This window comes from Pseudochaenichthys georgianus, chromosome 10 (genome assembly GCF_902827115.2).
Source record: "Pseudochaenichthys georgianus chromosome 10, fPseGeo1.2, whole genome shotgun sequence".
Taxonomy (NCBI): domain Eukaryota; kingdom Metazoa; phylum Chordata; class Actinopteri; order Perciformes; family Channichthyidae; genus Pseudochaenichthys; species Pseudochaenichthys georgianus.
In genome coordinates, this window is record NC_047512.1 from 35,458,668 (window position 1) to 35,472,780 (window position 14,113).

The 14,113-nt window shown below is 41.3% G+C and overlaps 1 protein-coding gene across 3 annotated transcripts in view; it reads left to right on the forward strand.

Moving 5' to 3' along the window:
* Positions 1–14,113, forward strand: part of LOC117453830 (long-chain-fatty-acid--CoA ligase 1-like) — a 47,372-nt gene that overhangs the window by 11,349 nt on the left and 21,910 nt on the right. For 2 of the 3 annotated variants that reach the window (XM_034092837.1, XM_034092834.1), the window contains exons 2-5: positions 5,417–5,731; positions 7,299–7,413; positions 12,604–12,668; positions 13,526–13,627. In XM_034092837.1, the coding sequence (XP_033948728.1) occupies positions 5,537–5,731; positions 7,299–7,413; positions 12,604–12,668; positions 13,526–13,627 (477 nt within the window). In that variant the 5' untranslated portion in view covers positions 5,417–5,536. Of the gene's footprint in view, positions 1–1,610; positions 1,714–5,416; positions 5,732–7,298; positions 7,414–12,603; positions 12,669–13,525; positions 13,628–14,113 lie in introns of those variants that run through there. The other variant, XM_034092835.2, reaches the window with a different exon arrangement.

Sequence of the window (14,113 nt, forward strand, 5' to 3'; positions counted from 1 at the left end):
CATGAATACATACAAATATTCCCTTACAGTATGTAGCAATAATACATATGACATATATTTTTTAAATGTCTCCAGTACCGATAAAAAGTCCGATAACGTCGGAGCTTAACGTTACCACTGTCTTTAATAATTCCGGCCCGGGGCCCGTTTAATACCGGGGCTCGGTACCCATCCCTACATGGGGATAGGCGCAGCATATTGCTAAGGACTAAATACGATGAAGAGTTCTCATCTCAGCCTTATTACCCATAGGGGATGAAGAGGAGTAAGTAAATAAAGAGGCTGGCGCTCCAGGGTCTGGTTCTGCTGTTCGTTTTTGTGATGTAATGGTAAAACATTTCAGAATTCTTCCACGGGATGCCATTGTTCATCACTCAACCCGCGAAATACACACACTCAGTAGTACATAGCTAGACCCGCGAATTTGCGGGCCAGGAATTTGCGGGCACAGCTGTAGTGTGTATTTCGCGGGTTTCTAAATGTTTTGTGCGTGTGTGTTTATGTTGACAAGGAGGTTTAATAACTGTGTGCTACACAAAACGTGCAGTCGGTTTCATTTCCATCGCCGTTTTTAGCAGGGTATTTTTATTTTAACTCTCGTCCCAAATTCGTCCCAAAATAATTTTTTATCCTCCCCGACACTATTTTTTTCGGCCCCCGGACGACGGGACGTCCTTAAGCTCGAGCCCTGGCCCCCTTTCCAATGAAATTGCAAAAAGTGTTTGCCTAGTATAAATACTTGTTAATAATGCCTTTATTTGGCTAATAGTAAGTCTGTATGGCATATTTGTTATAGAATGTCAGTATCTCTGTATGGCATTTCTTATATAAATGTGCAAAATGTGCACGTGTTTAAAATGTACTGACTATCTATAGTTTTGGACAGTTAGCTAGACAAAACATGCAATTCCAAAAAGTGAAAGATAGACTTCTGAAAATGTACATTTTTAGCACGATATCAATATGAAATCGAACAAACGTATTTGTTTTTTGTTACAATGAACTCAAAATCAAAGTGTTGGATAGTTGGTCAGACAAAACATGCACTTTGAAGAGGATACCTGAAGGTAATTGTAAATCACATTTCCCAGTATTTCAGGACATTTTATGGATCAAGATATTATTTCATGGACTCTTAACCCAGAGCCATTACAATAAGAGAATAAACAATGGCAGAAGTAGATGAGTGGACACCGGTTCCCTTTGATCAGCTTTAATCTCACTCTCTAATCATCTCAGCAGCCACCTCAGGTCACTGGGGGAAAGGTGAAGAGAGAAGGACACTATTTCAGTCAAGGCACTAAGTCAAAGATTTCTATTCATAGAAACTACAATAAGACAGTAGAGCGGAATGGACAAGGTGGGCACAATGCTGTATTGTGGTATAACATAACAGCAATTATAAAACATATCCAAATCTCACAATGATTGGTCCTCACACTTTTACCAACTTATTGATCTTGTCAATGGATATGTTCATTGATGGTATTGAGTCAATCAGACCACATGTCTTGTCCCGACCAGCCAATCAGAGCCCTCCCTGGAGCTGGTGTGACCTTTGATTGGTAGATTAGCTGACACATCAGCGTGTAGCAGACCTTTGAGAGTGTTTTGTGCCAGGAATGTATCCGTGCTTCCGCCTCGTGAAAGCAGAGTGAGCCGGTTGCTTTGGCAGCAGAAACAACAGCAACGTCCCAGCTGCTTTCTGTCCAGGTGAGTGAGGACCAGATGCTATAGGAGTAGAGCTGGAAGATAGGAATAGCTCTGCATTGTACTCGTAGAGGATGGAAACAATGTGGTCGTCTTGTCAACAGTCTGTATGCAGTTATTTATGCCTATAGATGCATACCATACCAGGCAAGTCTTGTCAAGTCTCAAGTTACTTGTCAGTAACTTGTTAAAGCATATATTTATGCACAAGACAGATTCATGCATTATTTTACCTTATGGAAGCAGCCTTGGCGGAGCTTTCCTTTCTCTTATAGTTTAAAATGATTTAGAAGCAATCCCAACACTCTAGGCTTAAGAATTAAATCTTAAAAGGAGATTAGGCCTGTCACGATAATTCATTTTGTTGGACGTTAAATGTTCCTGGAAATTATTGCGATAAACGATAACTTAGCAGCAGGCACTGAATATGGGCCGCCAGCTCTAACCGCTGAGCCAGTGTTTCCGCCAGACCAGGGCTGAGAGGGCGTCCACCCGAGATACCTCATTCACACCAACGCAACTCCGGTTCAAGCTCCGTGCTAGAGCTTTTCAGGTTCAGAACCGGTTCTTCGGTTTAGCTCCGGCTCTTTTCACACCGCCCAGAGTCCGACTGGTGCTGCGTCATTGCGTCATCGTTTGCGTCATGACGTAACCGTTTGCGTGCCTGCTTCATAAAGCCAAACCGTGCGGAAACCCCTCACAGCTGCTCACACCGACAACAACAACAATGGCCAATTGTGCTCCAGCTTCCTCTGTACCTCTTCGGAAGACCAGATTCCCATTAGGTAGCTGGTCTCTTCAGTGGACCACTGCTGCTTGTTAAGTTTCTCCATCGTTGTGTACAAACTGGATAAAACGCAGGCTTTTTGTTGTTGTTCAGTAGTTGATCACGCCTCGACATAAGCGTGACGTATGCGGTGCTTTTGCTCTAGCCGGACAATTTTTTGGTGCTTGAAACGAACCGGATTCCGGGGCTAAAAGGCTGCTCCGCTGCGGTGTGAACAGGAAAACCCGGTGCTTTTCAAGCTCCAGCTCCGAACTGGCCCTGATACACTGTTGGTGTGAATAAGGTAAGAGAGAGTCACGTGACTTGAATTTTGAATTGAGCCGTCCCTTATAGTAGATCATATCTCTTTACGTTAGTGATGGGAATTACGGCTCTTTTTAGTGAGCCGGATCATTTGGCTCGGCTCACTAACAAGAGGAGCCTCAGTTTCGCCGCTGCGAGGCTCCGGCGCTCGCAGTTCACGTGCATGCTCCACCGCTCATCGCGTCCAAATCGCGCACGTTCCGTGTTGTCCTGTGGCAGGCACCGTGGGTTCAGTACTCCGAAAAGAATCCCAATAGGCTCCTTTGCCCCTCCAACAGAGGGATGTCCTTGTCCTTTTTCCTTTTCGTCATTTCAATCAATCTTTTTTTTTTGGACGCCCTCGGCTTGAGTTCAGGCCGTTCTGAGCTGAATAAGGCCGTCAAATGACGGCAAGACGCCCTCCTGGCGGAAACACTGCGCTGAGCTATCTGGCGGTCCAGACTCTTCATATTTAATTATCACAGAAAGCGCAATATCAGTTTGAAAAACTTGAAAAATCAAAAAAAGTTTTAAGATGATCTTCCCATTACAAGTGAAACATTTGAAACAATAGCAAAAGAAAACCACCTTTTTTTAGTTCCATACACTCATACCTGGTCTGGTGTATGGCCAATAGCTTTTGGTAGCTCATTTTAGCATGGGCCTTAAAACAAACGATACTAAATCATGTGCTGCAGTTACTCTACCTTTGAGCCTTTACTATCATAACAATAGTTAACAATTAACTATCGTGACAATTGATTTCATATAAGTGAACCACTTTACGGTTGCTACATTATGTAACAATTACACAAATGAGACGAGAAGCAACCAGACCTGTTTTAGAAGGCTTCATCATTACTATTGCCAATGAGACATTTCTGATCATGTAAGTGGTCTCTGAATGCTTTTTGTACACATTTCCCATCAGTGAACATTCCTCCCATCAGAGTGAGGAGTAACAGTACCAGACGAGTGCTCCCTTGTAAGCTGAACTGATTGGATTCATTTGATTTCCCAAACTTTGGTGTCATATCAATGCTGTCCTCTGTGATAACTGACGTCTCTCAGTTTGTATTGTTGACATGGAATCTGGGCCTAAGGTCGTCCTCACCCTCAAGGTTCACATGGACGCTGTGTTCAGACTGTGTTTCTAATCTTGTTATTCTTAAACAGCTCTCGCACCTCAACTTTCTGTGTTTGTCACAACACTGAGAAGAACCTGTTCAACAAAAAACGCACACCCTGGGAACGTGACACCGGCTAGACTCGTCCCCAGAGAATCAGTTAATTATATGATATCATTTTACTGCAATGTGAGCATCCGTCATTATTCTACATTAGTAGCTGCAGGACAAAGTACTCGTACTTGAGAGAATGCTGCAAACACACTCCTTTGGTGGTATTTTCAGACATTTTACGATTAACCAAAAAAAGGTAAACAAATGAGCCAATTATTCTGTAATGTAAAGAATGCAGCTGTCTAGTTTTGGTTATTTCTCCATAGGACCGATGTCAGTTTTTTCCCAATGGCTTGGAAAGGGACAAGCTCAATAAAACAAATGAAAAGAAGATGTTCCATACTTATTCTCACAAGATGTAACATTTGATATCAAACCACTCCTGATGGAGCGAATCAGCTTGAGTCTTTAATTGTTTATAATAATACCAATACAATAATTCCAAAAGCTTGTTTTTTTACTTTAACTTCAAACCAACTTTTCATTGACTTTAAATGATCATTTAACCACTCTATTCCGAAGAGGGTAATTCCAATGTAAACTGTATCCATTGTGTTGGGTTGTCGACAGTTTGATAAAAAAATGGATATCGTTAAACATCTGCAGCTAAACCTGAAATGATTTGAATAGCCATTCCAATAGCAAAGTGAACAAGATCAAAATGTGATGTAATACCTCCAAAATAATGAGGTTCCCTTAAACCTTAGCTGTTCTCTGTGATTACAGCTGATTATCACAAATTAGCATGCAGCTAGCAGCTTGAAATAAGCAGATGTACCTGTTGGATATTACTTTCTAAATAACATTGTGTTATCATTGTTCCAATGAGCACGTTAGCAAGGTCATTTCAAAAATCATAGAAATGTTCCATTTTCATTTCGAAGTAATATCAACGGAGGTGCCACTGTATATCTTATTTCTTAATACTGAGGAAACTACTGCACGTATGCTTAATAATTGAATTTTGGCTGCGCTCACTTGGTGGTTAAAAGTAACACACCTAAAAATGTATAGATGTAATCAGAATACTTAATGTGTCTCGGGGAAATATTGTGACAGTTGCTCCTTTTCAGAATACAATAACATAACAATATTTAAGACATTAAAGGAAAAGGTGCAATAAAATATTTAACATTTTGATAAAATACAAGTATTTATCTAAACATAAGAATTTAAAGTTAAAATATGCACACTGTTCAATATCTAACAACAATAAATATGTAAAGATGTGTGTATCACATTATTTGCAGTGGTGTATCAGCATTAACAAAGATATGGATTCTGAATTCACAGTTTGAGGGGCTTTTAGCTGCTGATGGTGCAATAAATCCAAATATCCTAGATCCTAGATTTTATTTAAACAAATTAATGACCAACCTTCTCTCCCTCTCCTCAGGTCCCCTCCTGGCCTGCTGCCCACCACACACACTCCTTCCTCTAACACACACTCTTTACCTCACCTCAACCAGAGCTCTGTGTTATCACTAGCACTCCAAACACACACTTTTACCTCACCATGCTGGGACAGGAGTTCCTGCGGAAGCTGAAGATGCCAGATCTGGATGATGTCAGCCAGTACATCCAGAGCGTCTCCACCCCAGTGCTGGTCAGCGTGGGGGCGGTGGCTGCCGCGACAACATATTACCTGGCAACCCGGCCCAAAGCCCTCCCGCCAGTGTGCGACCTCCGCATGCAGTCCGTGGAGGTTCAGGTGGGTTTCACATCGGGTTGTAGTTTCAAATATATAGAAGAAACACAAATCTCTGGCCACCTCTTTTAGGTCCAAATTGCTCAATCTGCTCAGTTTGTAGGTAAACCTTCTGTTTCTGCCCCCAACCACGACCTGAAAAGTGAATATTAATTGTTACCATTAAATCACAGGGTTCACCAAAGACACAGGGTCCCACGATTTAATAAGGTTAGACTTGAGCACTCTTTCGTGCACCAGCCAATCCAAAAATGTAAAATTGAGGTTAATCCCAGATTAAAGATCTTGTCTTCAGCAATTAAAATGTTATTTTACATTTCTGTTCCATTGTTTCCTCTCTTAAAAGGGCCCTATTATGAATATGATATGAGGTTTTCCCTTTATTGCAGTGTGCTTGTAGGTTGTTGTGCATGTTAATGGTCTGCAAAGGCTAAAATACCAAAATTCCCTCCGGGGGAGTTTCTTTTTGATCCTTAAAGTATGTAAACATGTCACAGTAGAGGCACAAAATACAAATATGAACCTCAAAATGAGGTTAATATGTACTCTTTATATATTTACCATTGTTTATGTTTCATATGGAGCTGCATTGATGCAAGACAAATGTCAGACTCCTTCTGACTAACGTACTACTTTAAATAAAAGAGCAAGCTTTCCTGTAAGTGCAGATGTAGGATAATAATGTATACATACTGTGACAGCTAATGAAACACCACTGAAAAATACTGTTGAAATCAAATGTATGAACATTGACGAAGGTATTACGCTGTAATGCTGGTGGTTCAGTAAAGGGCTGTTGCTCTAAATGTAGCAACATTCAAACACAAGAACAACCCTGACTCAAGTGTTTGGATTGTACACCCCTCCCCTTTTCAAAGAGGCAATTCTTTAAGTGCTCTCGCTTTGAACAGACAAAAGCCCCAAGAAAACCACTATAAAACAACTGGTTCAAAACCAACTGGACCAGGTGTTAATTATTCATTTAAGTGCAAAGGCTGCCATTGTTTCACAATGATTTCTCCGTCGGCAGATCACAGAGGAAGTCAAGTTTTGTTGTAACCTATATTTTACTCACAAAGAAGCATCTGGTGCAACACATCAGGTCAGGTGACAGCGATAGAAGCTTCGACAGTGACAGAGACCCCCCAACCCCCACAAAAAGCCATTTAGTCACTAGCAAACAACCACTGCTTTTATGACACATAGAAGCTCAGACATTCACCAGTAGGGTGTTTACTGACGTATTTTATGTCGTAGAACAAAAGGTGAACATTTATTTTCTTATGCAGACCTTATTTCAGGAATCTGAACAAAACCTTGACTTTTAGACGAGGAAGCAGAAGTGCGAAACAAATAACTAATGTCCTGGTTTTAGGACTCATTCCTGCACCACTCTATTGGGAAATAATCTGACACTGCACTAAACTGTAATAACAACACTAAAATAATTGAAACTTTATGTGAATGATATTTCCAAGCGATAATTAAGAGACTAGAACTGATGTTTGAATGAATGATTCAATAAATATCTGTTGGATCAATCTTAGATTACATAGATTTGTTTTATCAGGGTGGAGAGTTGGCACGCCGATCGGTGCTGCTGAAAGGAGACGCTAACATCACACACTTCTACGATGACGCCACAACAATGTACGAGTGCTTCCTCAGAGGTGTCAGAGTCTCCAGTAAGTCACAAACACATACATATATGAATTCATTTTTGATAGTTTAACAGTCTGTCTGCCTTGCTATAATGAGGAATAAATGTTGCCCTTGAGGAGAGCAACAGAGTAGGATCTGCGGTGGCCGACATGTGCCAACAGGCTACAATGGCCCAAAACACGTGCTGCACATCCAAAAATGTTTTAAATGTAAAAACACTATTGTGCCAAAACACAACGGAAACGGGGACTCTAAAAAGTGACGCACACAGCTGGGACCGGAGAGCTTGTTTACAGGGATAATAATGTTGGCCAACTGTCACTGAAAACTTAAAATGTACATTTTATTAGCTTATTTGAACAATGTGATCACAAGATTTCTTCCGATATTATTGCTCGCTAACCTAGTCATTGCAAATATACTGACAAAACGCTGCACATGTTTTGTCAGGTTGGTGAAGATTGTTTCCTCATTTGCATGTGATTTGGCACATTTGTATTTTGATATTTGCATTGTTTTTGAAACTGCAGCGCATTTCTCCTAATGAAGTGTTATGGGCCGTTGTAACGCGCGTGCCCCTGTAGGCCACCGTAAAGATCAGCAGACGTACTGTAACGAAGGTAACTTCATTACTATGGACTGACGGCTTCGGGCCTTGTAATATTGCACATGTGGGTTTGCACTTTATGAAACAACTTCCCTTTGCACAGAAATAATGTCACTCAGCACTTTAGTAGTGAACAGTTTGCACTTTAATAGCTTGATTGCACAGTACAGTTTGGCATTGCATATTTGCACATTTTTACATAATTTATACTAATTATACTAATTAAGTATCTCGGGGTCTTGTTCTCGAGTGAGGGAACAATGGAGCGTGAGATGGGCCGGAGAATCGGAGCAGCGGGAGCGGTACTGCAGTCGCTTTACCGCACCGTTGTGACGAAAAGGGAGCTGAGCCAGAAGGCAAAGCTCTCTGTCTACCGGGCCATTTTCGTTCCTACCCTCACCTATGGTCATGAAGGATGGGTCATGACCGAAAGAACGAGATCGCGGATACAAGCGGCCAAGATGGGTTTCCTCCGCCGGGTGGCTGGTGTCTCCCTTAGAGATAAGGTGAGAAGTTCGGTCATCAGGGAGGGACTCGGAGTTGAGCCGCTCCTCCTTCGCGTCGAAAGAAGCCAGTTGAGGTGGTTCGGGCACCTAGTTAGGATGCCACCTGGGCGCCTCCCTAGGGAGGTGTTCCAGGCACGTCCAGCTGGGAAGAGACCAAGGGGTAGACCTAGGACCAGGTGGAGGGATTATATCTCTTCGCTGGCCTGGGAGCGCCTTGAGATCCCCCAGTCAGAGCTGGTTGATGTCGCCAGGGAAAAGAAAGTTTGGGGCTCTCTGCTGGAACTGCTACCCCCGCGACCCGACCACGGATAAGCGGGAGAAGATGGATGGATGGATACTAATTATTGATATAGTATTGACTGGCTGACTGATGATTAAACCGTATTAATTGGAATGTCGTCTAGCAGATGCTGGTCGGGTCCTCGGCTCCACCTGAAAAGATAGGGGGGTTAGTGAGAGCGCCGAAAGGGTTTATGCTGGTGTAAGAATGACAGCGGTTGAGATTAATCAGTGTGCAAATAATATGTTTGAGCGTGTATATATCATGACGTATTGACCAGTTGTTGAACCAGGGACCCTGCGGTTGTGAGTCAACTGCTTTCCAGCTGAGCCGCAGCACATACACTGATTCTGACTGAAAACACTGTATACTACTTATTCCTGTATTTATTCATTTATTGATATTTGTATTCCTACTTTTATTTATGCTTTTATTTATTTATACTTATGACATGTTCCGACCTCTATATAAGTGAGGGTTTGAGCTCTCTTAATTCCATCGTGTCACCGCTGGGCCCGGGTACAGGAGGGGTAACACCGTTCTTATACATCCATGGGTAATATGAGCATTGTGGTTCAACCGATCTAAAGTCAAGTGGTATCAACAGGCAGCAAGGCTTTGTTTGTCATCGGTGGTCACTGGCCAAAAACGATACAAGCCTCGATACAAGCTTCCAGAGGTGTGGACTCAAGTCACATGACTTGGACTCGAGTCACATGACTTGGACTCCAGTCAGACTCGAGTCACAAATTTGATGACTTGAGACTCGACTTGACAACATCACAAAACACTTGCGACTCGACTTGGACTTGAACACCAATGACTCGGGACTTGACTTGGACTTGAGCCTTCTGACTTGAGGTGACTTGATACTTTAATTCAGAGGTCTCCAACACGCCGATCGCGAGCTGCCGTTCGAAGAGCAGACTCCCGTTGGGGAGAGCAGAATCTTCAGCCGCTCCTACTCTTGCTGAGAATCCTTGCAGGCAGGGGCGGGTCTTTATTTAGCTGGGCCACCATGCGGCCAATCATATGCGAGGATACACTAGGATCATACCATTATGTGAAAGAAGGGTGGGGGGCACAGCATGTGTAGTGGTACAGGCCAGCTGCACAGAGCGACGGGGAGACGGATTTAAATGCAAGGGCGTCGGAAAAAGTCAAGAAATGAGCGAAAAAAGAAGCAGCATCTGGCTGCTTTTCAATGATATTGGAGAAAGCAAAGCTGAGTGCAGGATTTGTAAAATGAAAGGATTTTTGGTAACCACTTATTGTCAGAGGTGGGAGAAGTTCAGATAATTAAAAAAGTTACAATCAGGGTTCCCGCGGGGTCTTAACAGGTCTTATATATATGATTTAGAAGGTCTTTAAAATTATCGGATTTGAAAGGTACTTCTGTGTTGCGATAGCGTCTCAATGTGTTTTGGGGGAAATGTCCGGGCTGCAAAGTAACAAATACGGTAATAGCCTTTCAGTTCCCCCCAACAATTTGTATTGAATTAAATCAACATGGAACCAGTAATCACTAACTTTGTTTCCCCCGGCCTCTTATTGGAGAAAACCCAGCTAGTAACCTAGCAACCAAGCTTCAGCTCATGTAGCCTATCCTCGAATCTACTTACAAATAAATATGGGGAAGTGTAAGTTCAACCGTATTTGGTTGGAAAATATCTAATTTAGTGCTTGGTTGAAACCAGTGGAGGGAACGTGTTTTGAAGCCCGCTGCACCTTTTGCAAAATAAATTAGCGTTTGTTTTGCTAATGTAGCGTTAGCTAGTGCAGCAGCTCCCGCAACAACACCGGGGGACCTCCGGGCGAAGTTTGGGTCTACGTCAACCCTAAAAGCGGAGGTGCTGTAGACGCTAAATACCGTAGCTGAACACCAATCATACAACAGCAACGATGAAATAGTGTAGCCAAGGCAGCAGAGCTCTGAATATAGCTCTTGTCACTCTCTCTCTCACACACACACACACACACACACACACACACACACACACACACACACACACACACACACACACACACACACACACACACACACACACACACACACACACACACACACACACACACACTAGGGCTGCTCGATTATGGCAATAATCAAGATTATGTTGGTCAATAATTAATATCATGATTACTAAATACGATTATTCATTGACTTTGAAAACATCAATTTATTGAACTTTAAAACAAATAATAATTTGAATAGTATCTTTTTAACTGTTGATTACCCTGAACGTATAATTCAACTGAAAAACCAATACAAAAATGAATTACATAAATGATACATTACTAAACAATTAATTAGATCAAATATGTTGTAGTGCACTGTCACAACCTAGCAAAGCAAAAATAATCGTTTTTTTCGATTATGTTGTTTTTGTAATTGTGGCAGGCCAAAATCGTAATTGCGATTAAAATATGATTAATTGCACAGCCCTAACACACACACACACACACACACACACACACACACACACACACACTCAAGCACACACATACACACGTTTTGTCTAACACGCTAACACAGTTCTGTACTGTTATGCTGTTATGTTCAGTCACTGTTCTTATGTTGAACATGAATACATTTACATTGTTTCTTCTTTCATATACATTTTCCTTCATACTTTATTGCCGTGAAATAGGTCTTAAATTCTATTCAAAGTGGTCTTAAAAAGGTGTTAAAAAGTCTTACATTTGAGTTGGCGAAACCTGCAGGAACCATGTACAATAAAAAGTCCTGCATTCAAAATGTTACAAGTAAAAGTAGAAAAGTATTAGCATCAAAACATAGTTAAAGTACCACCTGCAGAGGGATCTAGATGCAGGTGTTCTTTTCCCCATAGAGACCACCTCGCTGCACATTATCCCTTGCATAAAGATAGATTGTGGGTCCCTCATAACATGTTGTACACAGTGGAAATAAACACTGGTTACCATCAGGGATCTTATACATTAAACTACTTCTGAATCAAACCGTCACGGTAGCCTTACCTTACTGATCCCTCTTAAATTAGAAAAACACACGTTACTTTACCAGCAGAGAGAAAATGGATTATTAAATTATTAATGTGACTAATAAAGAGCGGTTTGATTATTCTGTTGATCGATGTCATTACATTTGATGAAAAGCACATAATGACTTGTTTAAGACTCGTTTTGTCAAAGTTTAGGACTTGGACTTGACTTGAACTTGCCCATCCTGACTTGAGACTTGACTTGGACTTGCAAAACAATGACTTGAGACTTGACTCGGACTTGAGCGCAAAGACTTGAGACTTGACTTGGACTTGCAAAACAATGACTTGAGACTTGACTCGGACTTGAGCGCAAAGACTTGAGACTTGACTTGGACTTGCAAAACAATGACTTGGTCCCACCTCTGCAAGCTTCACAAAAAGCTTCGGGGATTACTCGACACACGCTCCGAAGCCTCGGCGCAATACGTAACATCACTAATAGATACAACAAAGACAATAAAATCACAACATAGACAATCCAAATGACACAAATAATAAAGTTGAGACTTTCGGTTCTATTTGACAAGTAATAAACACTTAATAAAGAGTTCAGTAATTGCTTGCACAAGAGATGCAAGGTCCGGGATATCTTCATCCGAAATAAATGGTTATTTAGAGGTTTTCCAACTCTCTCCCCTGAAAGGAGAGAGTTGGATTGCGTTTGATGATGCTGTTTTTCTATGTTAACCTTACAGTGCCACCACTATCAACATTGTAGTGTCGCATATTGTTCCGTTTGTGTCAGCAGCAGGAGAGTACAGCATATACAAATCCCCCCCCCCCCTCTGTCTCTCCAGATAACGGCCCATTCCTGGGCTCCAGGAAACCCAAACAGCCGTATGAGTGGATGTCCTACAGAGAGGTCAGAGTCACCGTGAGCAGCTCAGCTCGTAAAACATTAAAGCTGTAAGGGGTGCAGGCTAACAAACAGTGGTGACACACAGTCCTAGCCACTAGCTTTAACGCTAGTGGCTAGGTGGTGCAAATATGACCTGCAGGTCTTTATGTTTATATTTAGTTTCTTAATAGTTGTGTGGTAAATGCTATTGAATGGCATTATTGGATATGTGGGATCTAGTGGGTTTTTTGTTTGACCCTCACAAGGCAGGGATTTTCCTACTTCATAGATTTAGTTTATTTCAAAAGAAAAACATCTATTTTACCAGGTGAATTTTTGTAGGCTCCATATTCAACTCAACAGTCAGTTACATACCAACATAACCAACTCTCCATTGTTTTATTTTAAACAAGGTTTTATAATATTTGAAAAGAAAAGTTCATTATAATATGCAGTACATAATCTATTTCTATGAGCTTTTGGTGACCTAAAAGTGACTACAACATTTAAAATGCGTATCCTATTTTATTCTTTATTTGTTTACTTAAATCTTTGTTTATATAAATGTTTTTTTATTTATTTTTATTTCGTGTTGTTAATACATCTAATTAACATCTTAATATTTGTAGTATTTCTATGAGGTGATGGTGACTTTAAAGTAACATATTTAAAATGTGTTTCCTTTGACAGTACTAGATAACTATCATAATTTGTTGAACAGTAAGGAGCTTGTTTTGTGTTATTTCTAGTCAAACATACATTTAACTTGACTGATTAACATCAGTTAAAATATTAATGGAACATTCCAGCACCACCTGAGTGAACAACGGTTGTAAAACCGGCAGCCAATTCAATTTGACGTGTGTGTTTCATTGTTTTAGGTAATGGAGCGATCAGAGAATTTGGGATCCGCGTTTCTTCACAAAGGACACTCCAAGACGACAGACCCCCACATTGGCATCTTCTCTCAGAACAGACCCGAGGTACAGACTGTACCCTGAGGGCCTATTTAAAGGGCAGCTCATTTGCATCAAAATCACACTCCTTCTCGGAGTCATGACTCAGTAACCTCGGTAAAATGATCCGACACATAGACACTCGTGGATATTTTTAGTTTCAGCGTGACTTACGTTTTCCCAGGTCATCATTATTCCAGATGTCTATAAAGAGTGCTGCTGGAATGTTAAAACCTGGAAGTGAGTTAGCCTTGTAGCACTCCTGGTTCCCTCGTCCCACCTCAAATGTTTTTTTAAAGTGTTTTTGGATAGATGTCTTATCAAGGTCTGTGGTTAACACAAGCTAAAGGAATTTTCACATTTTGTTCTACAAACAATGTGTCTGTAAAGCCCCCACTGATGCATGTCTGAAGCTTCTCTGTGTCCTAAAAAACATCAGTTACTAAAGAGTCACTTAATGAGACCAGTAAACGTACCACTCTATTGCGAATAATCTTCAAAATGTCCTTTAAG